This window comes from Trichosurus vulpecula, chromosome 3 (assembly GCF_011100635.1).
Source record: "Trichosurus vulpecula isolate mTriVul1 chromosome 3, mTriVul1.pri, whole genome shotgun sequence".
Taxonomy (NCBI): domain Eukaryota; kingdom Metazoa; phylum Chordata; class Mammalia; order Diprotodontia; family Phalangeridae; genus Trichosurus; species Trichosurus vulpecula.
The window spans coordinates 400201487-400211309 of record NC_050575.1 but is presented as its reverse complement, the minus strand read 5'-3'; the positions used below and the strand labels follow the sequence as shown (position 1 = coordinate 400211309).

The following is a 9823-nucleotide window of genomic DNA, read 5'->3' as shown; positions in this document are numbered from 1 at the left end:
CATCATTTCTCCTCTCTGTGCCTGCCTCCAAGGGGTGAATTCTCCTCTGCTTGGCATTGCTTAGGGGTGAGGGTGGAATAAGTGGGGTTCCCCTGGGTTGACTCTGAGCCTGTTCCCCCTCCGGCACCCTCCCCTGCTCTTCACAACACTCCCAGTTCTCTGACTCATATTTCCCTGAAGAACAGCCTCTCTTATCCTTCATAGCAGCTGGTCAGAGCTGTCCCCAACCGGGAGAATTCCCTTTCAGCTGGGCTGAATAGGGGTCACCAGTTTCCAGGTAACTTTGGTGACACAGCTCCAGTAACCTAGCAACCCTGCCTTTCCTGACCAGCCACGGGAGCTGTCCGTTGCCCTGGTGAATAAGTAAACAGAAGGACCAGGGATGGAGACCTCACAATGGGAGGAACTCAGAGAGGATAGATCTTGTCTCCTCAGAATGTCTGTTTGTTTTAATCCTTTCTGCTGGAGCATTGATCTTTCTTCCCTTCCTACTTCTTTCCTACTTCCTTGGATGTATGGTGACCGGATAAAGTAGGAAACCCACCCCACAAGTGCATCAGAACTTCTTGTCCCCTGGATATCTCCCTCCTTAGAATCAAGAGAAGCCAGGCTTTCTGAGGATTTCAAAGTAGGCAAGGTTGGTAACTAGCAACTCCTCACCTCCCTTTCTGAACCCTTAGAGGTATGGCTGTTTGTCCTTCATTCTCAAAGAAGACCATGACATCAGGAAGATGATGCCATGATTTGCAAGTGAATTGGATTTAAGTGAGGGAGGGCTGTGCAGAGTCACCGGCCTTACTTTCTCCTCCACAGCCATCTGGGTCCAGTAGCCAGATATAGATCAGGATGACTGGAGATGGCATTGGAGCATCAGAATAGTGGAAAAAACACTGAGCTTGGGGTTTGAAGATCTGCTATGCCACTTAACTACTCCTGCCAGCTTAGGCCACTTACTAACCTTTTAGACCTCATTTTCCCCAGTTTTAAAATGAAAGGGCTGAGATCGATGGTCCCTAAAGTTTCTTCCTGTTCTAAATCCTATCATCTTTTGACTTTTTATTGATTCCCTTCCTCTGCCTTCCCTTGCCAGCCTGGTCACTCGGTACTCTTTATGATGCCCGCTAGCTTCCAAAAGCCTTCCAATATTGCACTCTTCCTCAAGACTACTTTGCACATTCACCTCCCCTCCAGGCCCTCGTGGTTCAGATTTTATTCTCCCTTCTTCTTCCCCCTTCAAGACTCCTATGTCTCTGGATGCCTGTCTGTCTCATGTGGGAGGCTGAGATTGTGAGACAAAGACATAGGAGTCAGGACTGGAAAAGGATGTGCCATCCTACTACACCAAGGAAAGGAGCATTGGACTGAGAGCCAGGAGATATGGGTTCTGATTCCGGTTCTGCTCCTGGGCTAGTCTAATCTACTCTCTTATCTTTATAATTCTAGTACCTTCCCTCTCTTGATTGTCTCTAGTTTATCTGTATGTATGTATCTTGTACACACATAGTTGTCTCCATGTCGTCTCCCCCATTAGACTGGGACCTCCTTGAGGGCAGGGGTTGTTTTTTGGGTGTTTTTTTAACCTTTCTTTGCATCCCCAGTGCTTAGTCAACAAACACTTATTAAACATCTAGTGTGTGCCAAGTACTAGGCATGGTGACTGGCACACAGCAAGCACCTAATAAATGTTCATCGATCGATTATATATGTCATTGAATCCAGGTTAGGAATTTTATCTGTATTTTCCTTCATTTTAGTGCTTCATGATCTAGACCACCGTGGACATTCCTTCTAATTAGTTCCTCAAATACTAGCTTTTATTTTTTCTTTTTCCAGTATATTCTTCAACCCTAATTAATCTGATGTTTGTGCTTCTTGCTTTGCTTTCCAAGTTTATCATTATTCCAAATTATTTCATTCGGTGGCATCCCTCCATCACTTTTGCTGCCGTCCACGCTGCCTCTCTTTCCTCTTCCATTTTGTTTTTCCATCTAATGACCTTGGCTTTATTTAGTTGACTCTCATATATGATCCTGGCACCAAGATTTTCAGGTCGGAGTTCTCCTTTTGCAATTTTCCTAGTTGGTGTTTTATGCGTATTTTTAAGAACTTAATTACAATCCTTCTTGAATTCCTTTAATATATTTACTATCCAATTTAATTTTTCCCCTGATGCTTCTTCCGACTCATCCACTGATACTTCAAGTTGGACTTCTGAAGGAATTTTATCCTTTTGGCCTTTTATGTCACAGAAGTTCATAATTGAGCTGGGTGTCTTTTTCTTTCTTAATTCATGGCTCATTTTTCTGTTCATGGATAGGAGTCGAGTGATGTCTTCAATGTGAACTGGAGTTCCCACGACCAATGGGAGGATTTAGTCCATCTCCAGCTGGAAAAAAAAAACTGGGAAAATACTAGTCCCTATTTTAGAGATTAAATGAGACAACCCATATAAAGAGCTTTGTAAGCCTTATATCGGTATATAAACGCCAGATATTATAGACTCCCTTCTTTCTAGATGGTAGTGAAAAAGAGGGAGCCAAGGAGTGTCCTCAGCCTTGGAAAGAGAGGAGGAGGTTTTAGAGGGGCATGAGGAGGATGACTAGGGATAGGACCAGGCTCCTGGGGGTGGGGGTTTCAGTTCCACTTTCCCTTTCTGTAGTCCAGGGCTTCAGTCCCCTCTCTCAATTGCCAGAGTGGGCTGTGGGAATTGAAGCCTTCCGCCCCTGGCAAAGAGAGCAGTGAAGGTAGGGCTGGGGCTGAAAATGAAGGAGGCTTAGAAGCTTTCAGGCCTTGTTTTCTGTTTCTCCTCTTGCTTCTCAATTCTTGATAGGAGGGAGAAGAGTCTGGAAGGGGCCAAGACACTTGGTGATCTCACAGTTTAGCCTTCTTGCTGGATATCTGTCATCTGGTTTGATCGCACTGTGAGGATTCCCAGCCATGGCTCGGATCATCGACCTGGTCCCTTGGAGTGATAACTCCGCTGACGTTTACGCAACCCCGGCCATCATGTTCCCCACACCTCCAAAGAGGAACATGCTCCCAGGGGTGAAACAGCAACTCTACCACCCCTACCTGCCCACCCTGCGGCGGATGGACATGGACACAGTCATCGCAAAACTCCCTGATGAGCATTGCCAGTCATCCTCCTACTGCTCCAAAGGTACTAATGCCCACTTGGGCCAGCCTGTCTGGAGTCCCATGCCTGGGCACGATGGAGACGAGGTCGCTCTATCGGCTGAGACCAAGGTCAAGTCCAGGCATTTGGAAAGACCAAGAGATGTACGACCTTGGGCAAACAATTAGCTTCCCTAGTCCTTGGATTCCTTCATTGCCAAGTTGGGGAGGGAGGGTTAGAAAAGATGGCCTCCTAGGCCCCCTCCACTTCTAGATCTACGATCCTAGGGTATTCCCTTCCTTGGCCCTCTCTCCCCATCTGGCAAATGGGAAGAACCACGCCTGGTCCTTGCTCCTTCTCTACCTCCCACATCCTCACACCATCACAGAGAATATCAAGGGAGGGCAGGAACCCTGTAGGGAAAAGGTACAGCCTCAACCCAAGGCCTCCCTCTTTTGTGACCTGGATGACCAGGACGAAGTTACACAGAAAGAAACACGTACAAAAACAGACACTCAGATCCAGACACATACCTCCACATTTTAATACTCCACAGTATGAAAGTGAAGGCTCAGTTATACAGCTGTTCACATGGTTGTCAAAAGACTTTGCCTGTAAGAAGCCACTCATGCTATATTTACATGTAGGACCCAAAGACACAATCAGCACAGACAGTACACACCACAGATATGAAAGCACATACACTACAAACACACTCACAAGATCACACCCTCAGACACACCCTACATCATTCATTTCTCTTCCCTGCAGATGACTTTAATCGAGCACACTTCAGCATGCTGGCTGCCCCCAACAAAACCCTGAATGGTCTGGTGAGTTGCCCTCCTAAACTCAAGTCCAACTTGGAGGTGGAGGGAGGACGGTAGGGTGGGAAGCAGAGGGAGAAGGATCACAGGGTGTGCATAGAACAAGCTGTTGAAGGGGCAAGCAGGCCCAGCCTCTCCATCTCCTCCTTGGCTTAATTCCAAAGGACCAAGTCCCACCTGGAAAGCTCCAATCACCAATGCAATTAATCCCTCAGACCTCTTAGTCAGGAGGACCTGAGAGGTAGATATGACTGAGGTGATGCTCCTCCATCATTCACTCCCAGGACAGGAGGCCCAGCAGCAATGAGCATCTTCTCTCTGTGTCCCACTAAGCAGGGGAGGAAGGGGACAATCTCCTGATTAGGGCTGGCCTTTAGTGGGAAAGAGGAAGTGTCCTGGGGCTCAGCTCATGGCCACTCCCTTCGACTGACCAATGTGCATATATAGGTAAATGGGGGAATTATTTTTTCTCCTTGAATCCCCAGCACCTAGAATTGCACCGGGCATGTGGTAGTTACTTAATAAATGGTTACTGATTGTTTGATGGGGGAAGGGCTAATAGGGTTAGGGGGAGGTGATGGGGGAACAGAGCAGAAGAACAGCGAGCCAGGGTAGGATGGATCCATTCCTGGGTCTGGTGATATTGCTGGCTTCAGTAAGAGGTCTAGTGTTGCCCTGGCTCTACAGTGAGCCCAATACAAATGTTCCTCTGGTCCTGAAAAGTCTTATCTCTTCCATCCAGGCCCATGCCTTTGGGGACCATCCTATCCCCACCCCCTCCTCTGTTACCCTAGAACCTCAGGACCAGAAGCTGTCTTTCCTCTTTCACTTTGGGCCTGGGGTTTCCCATACAGGAAATTACTGGGACAGGACAAACGCTTAAAAAGAGGTACCAGGATGGGAAGATGGCTCCATTAGCACCAGGGATTAACCAAATCAACTGGCCCTGCCACACCTGTGCCATTGAAGACTGGTCCCACTTTGTCTCTTCCTCAGGAGAGTTCAAGCTTCCTCTTGTGGATAGAAAGGGTCTGTAGGGAGCAGGGATGACTGGGGTGGGTATGTGGGAACAGGCCTGAGGGCTCATTGTGGGGGGGGCAACATGAAGTATAAGGCAATTGTGCCTGGGATAAGGGGGGCTCTAAGGAGAAGGAAGGAAGGAGAGAAGAAGGGAGGGAGGGAGAGAGGAAGGGAGGGAGAGAGGAAGGGAGGAAGGAAGAAAAGAAGGAAGGAAGGAAGGAAGGAAGAAAGAAAGGAAGGATAGAAGGAAGGAAGGAAAGAAGGACAGATGGATGGAAGGAAGGAAGGAGAAAGGGAAAAAAGAGGGGAGGGAAGGAAGGAAAGAAAGAAAGAAGGCTTTATTAGACACCTATGACCTCTGAGTACGAAGGCCAAAACCATAAAACATGCCAAGGTCCAAGTGTGCCAAGTTCCTCGATGTCTACCTGGCTCCACTGCAGACTGTGGCTAACCCAAAGCCACATCCCTCCCATGTCTTCCTCTGTAGAGCAGAGGTAATGAGTCCTTCCTACTTCCCAGGATGAAACAAGAGAATAATTATAAAAGGCCTGTAGGAAGCAGGAGTCTTCCCTTCTTTGTTTCTTCCTGACGTTGAGAACTGGAATGGCCAGTGGTCTTGGAGTCTTGGTCTTAGATTCAAGCCCTGACAAGGGCTGCCCACCAGACCTTTCTAAGGACATGGGTTGTTTGTTTGGTTTTTTTAAGATTCCAACTTAATAACCTTAATTGATCAGCTATGTAACCCTGGGCAAGTCAAGTTTCTGGGTCTCAGTTTTCCTCATCTATAAAATGGCAATACTTGCATGCCATGCCTCAGAAAAACCTTGTGAGGAAAGGGTCTTGTGGACCTGAAGGTGCCATAGAAACATTACTAATAATTACTAATTATTATCTTTACCAGAGCCTGTAGGAGGGCACAGGAAGTCTATATGCAGTTGCCTCCCTGTGTCCAACAGAGAGATTGTCCCCACCTCCGGGTCCTGCTGAGTCCGGAAATATGGCCTTCCTCTCTCTCCAGCTGGCCTTTTCCTGTCCGTTAGAACCCTCAGTATCAAACTCTGAAATGTGAAGGAAGCAAGGGCCTGGGAGCTGCTGGAGGCATCAGGGAATCTTCTCTGTCTTGACAGGAGAAGCCTCTGCTTGTGGCCCAGAGAATGCCTGGTTTGATCATGAAGCCAGGGAGGTTTGCCTTCTTCCTCCCTCCTTCCATTCTCCACTGGGATTCTGGGGCCTCTGTCTTCTCCTGGCTACTCAGAGGGCCCCCACTTTGGGTGTCTTCCCTGTTCCCCATGTTCAATATTTGCCTATTCTGTGCCCTATTTTCTAAGGGCCTGCTCACTGCTGGCTGATTATGAGCTAATCTGATCAGTTGATGTGTAAAATGGGCCCTTCCCCTTAACAGAAGCATTTTAGTCTAGAATGGGACAAGGAAGACCTTCTGGAGATAGTCCTTTGACCCAAAAAAAAGACCCTAAAAGCAAGAATTGAAGGTTTGGGATGGATGTGAGGGCAGGTGAGGTTGGAGAGTATAATACGTGCAGGCAGGTAGGCTCTGGAGGATGGGCTTACCGTCATGGGATAGAAGTGATAACCCTGGGCCTGGGCCAAACCATGCATCATCTGCTTTCTCTTTCCACAGTTGAGGGCTTCAGTGGCTATGCTGTGAGGCACCTGAAGCCGGATGTCACCCAGTGCTGGCGGGTATGATTACTTTAGACGTCCCTTTCCAGGCACTCACTGCCCGGTGATCCTGGGACCTGGCCAAGGACAGACCTGGACACATCTCTGCTGGGACAGGGTCCCTATTAGCCTTGACACCCCTGAGAGGGTGGAGTGGGAGAAAAGGAAAGCAGGAAGGAAGGGAATGATGGGGGAATGAGGCAGCTCCCACATCCCTCTCTTCTGCCCCTGGCTGGCACAGAACATAGAAAAAAAAGAATTCTTCCTTATCAATTAAAGGAACATCTCAAAGAGTGGGGGGCAATGCTTTGGTGGTCCTCACTGGAGGAAGGGAGGACAGTCAGGGAGCCACAGCAGAGTCCCCCATTCTGACTTTCGTGACAAAATGGTTCTCAGGGGTCTGAGAAGGAAGGAGCCGAGGCTCTCCCAATCTTTAAGCCAGAGGAGTCCTGGTATAACTGCCTAATTATTACAACCAGTCTACGTTTCTGCTCCCTGGATTCCATTAGGAGTCTGAGGAACTAGGTGTGACCTTGGCAAATTGTTTTACCTTTACAAGCCCCAAGTTTGTATAAAATGAGGTCGGGGGCAGGGGGAGGGGAGAAGGGTATTAAATTACATTCCCTATAACATCCCATCTTCCATGAACTAGCCACATCACCTTGGGCAAGTCACACCCCTCTCTAAGCCTGTTTCCCCATCTGCAAAATGAAGATGAGAATACAGGCCTCCCTACATTTGTAAGGTGGCATGATCGCTGGGACAGTAAGAAAGGCCTTTCTTCCTGAAGCCATCATCCCTCTCCCAGGCCAGCCTGGGATCATTCTTTGCAACAGCATTAGCTAGAGTGCTCACAACTGAAATGCAGGCAGACTCAATGGGTCATTCCACACCCAACCACCCCCCAAACCTCTCTGAGGCCTCGGGGGAACTGGTAGATGCAACTTGGCCCCCTATCTCTGTGGTCTTGACCAATTTACTCCATTTCTTCATCTGTAAAGAAATGGAATGTGAATGTTGACATGCTATGCTTCCAAATCCATTGACAGCAGCCTTCATCCTCGAGGGTAGGAAATGGCATGAATACTTGGCCCCTGTGAACACACAGACCCTTCCCCAAGGATCTCCAAGCTTCCATGAGGAGAACTGGGCCAAAAAGCCAGTATCTCTCTCTGTTCCTCTTAGTACTCTCTTAACCAGAACCCCAGCCTTGACCATTGTGGACAGAAACCCCTGCCTACTGACACCACGTAAGTGATCCCCCTTAGGGGTTGTCCGTGGGGACTAGGATAGAGGCTCCCAGCCTCAGACCTAAGTAGTATTGCTTTTCTTCCCACAGGAACACCTTCCGAAGCTTTAATTCTGCCTACAGGTAACAGGACGGGACCCCCTGCCCAGAGTCTAGCCCTTTACCTGCCATGTCTGAGCCAAGTGTTCCCCATCCAGATTTGGGCTTAGTTCCCATTGGTTGGGGTTTGAAAGGGCAAGATGACCTCATGTGAGGTCACTATGACATAAGGTCAGGAAAAGAGTAAAGGACTAAGAATTCATCTGCTCTCCTAGTCACTCAAAACAGTGCAGGCACATGGGAGCTGTCCAGCCCCCATTGGTTCCTTAGGAGGTAAGGTTAGGATTTTCCCTGCACAATGCACAAAGGGCATACACTTCAAGTGAGAAGACCTGGGTATGCCTTTGGACAGATAATTTCACCTCTCTGGGCCTCGGTGTCCATATCTATAGAATGGGTGGGTGTTAAGCTGTCAGAACTGGAAGGGACTTCAGACATCATCTAGACATGGGGCCATGAAAATGGTCACAGATGTTGGTAGAGCTTTTCTAAGCAAGATTTAACTTCCAGCTTGGATGGAGGGAGGAGTTCAAGGAGGTCTTTTAAGAGGCAAGGCAGCTGGGGAAAGAGCCCTTGAGTCCAGCCAAAAAAAAATGAGCACTCATTCTGTGCATAACCCTGAAGCTGAACACAAGAAGGGATATACAAGAGCTGTAAGATCAAATCTATACCCTGAGGAAACTTATAACCAGCTGGGGAAATGGGATGAACAAGTAGGAAATAAATTGTGAGTCGGGTAGCAAGAGCCATACATATCATATAAGGGAGAGACCAGGTAAGGGTGAAAACACGTGGGAAAGGCTTCCCAGAAGGGGTAGAGAAAGGACAGAATTTAGAGAGAAGGGAACAGGGTTGACATTCCAGGCAGGAAAACAGCATGAGTCAAATCAAAGAGGTGGAAATGAGTTACGGTATCTTCAGAGGACCAGGAGGAGGGCAGAGTGAAAGGCGAAAATTGGAGAGCAGTGAGAAATAATATTAGAGTGGGATGGGGAGACAGATTGTAGAGGGGCCTTGAATGCCAAACAGAAGACTTTGGACAATGAGGAGGAGGAGGATATAGTGCCTCGTGGTTTCCAAAGCACTTTAAGTCACTCCATTTAGAGTAGCTGGACTCCATTTCCTCATCTTTAAAATTAGCGGGGTTGTGCTGGATGTCTCAATTCCCTCAAGCTCAAATAGCTTTGGAGTCAATAAAACAGGAAGTTGTTGGCAATTGTGCAGTAGGGCTGTGGCACAATGAAAGCAGGGCTGAAGGTGAGTGAGCATCTGCTTCTTTCTCCCAGACGAGTCAGCTACCTGACACCCTGGTACTAGCCTCCCAAGAGGAGGAAGAGGATTCCGAGGTCTCGGCCAGCAGGACCAGGCCATCTTAAGTCCCCAGCTCCCCAAAGGTAGAGATGGCTCAAGTGGAACCCACCTCTTCCCTGAGGAATATGGAATTCATGGCAGGAATAATAAAGTAACCAATCCACCCAAGAAGGCTTAAGCCTCAAAATAGCAGAGAAATGTATTGATGGTGGGGTAAGGGGGGCAGTTATTAAGGTGTTTAAGAACAAAGAAAGCCAAGTCATATCTCTTCTTGACCCAGTGGGAACAAGTGCATTCAGGTGAAGAAAAGAAGACAGCTTGCCTTCCCCTCCACTGGGGTTGGACAATATAAGGGATTCTGTAGATGGGGAAGATGTTCTTTATGTGCCATATAGCATGAAGACTAGGTACTCTGGAGTCAAAAGGACCAAGGGTTCAAATCTTGACTCTGCTACTTAAGGGAGACGGCTAAGTGACATAATGGATAGCCCACTGGGTCTGGAGTCAGAAAGACCCAAGTTC

At 48.0% G+C, this 9823-nt stretch overlaps 1 protein-coding gene across 2 annotated transcripts; it reads left to right on the top strand.

Annotated features, from left to right (window-relative positions):
• The first annotated feature begins 357 nt into the window (after positions 1-357).
• Positions 358-9484, top strand: LOC118840829 (testis, prostate and placenta expressed). 2 transcript variants are annotated; one of them, XM_036748187.1, is made up of 8 exons: positions 394-637; positions 2831-3160; positions 3887-3948; positions 4797-4971; positions 6602-6663; positions 7828-7892; positions 7982-8014; positions 9277-9484. In XM_036748187.1, the coding sequence occupies exons 2-8, from the start codon at positions 2938-2940 to the stop codon at positions 9305-9307; spliced, it is 651 nt and encodes a 216-aa protein (XP_036604082.1). In that variant the 5' UTR covers positions 394-637; positions 2831-2937; the 3' UTR covers positions 9308-9484. The 2 variants fall into 2 exon arrangements, with proteins under 2 accessions (XP_036604083.1, XP_036604082.1); XM_036748188.1 differs by lacking the exon at positions 7828-7892 and having other exon boundaries at positions 358-637.
• The last annotated feature ends 339 nt before the right edge of the window (positions 9485-9823 follow it).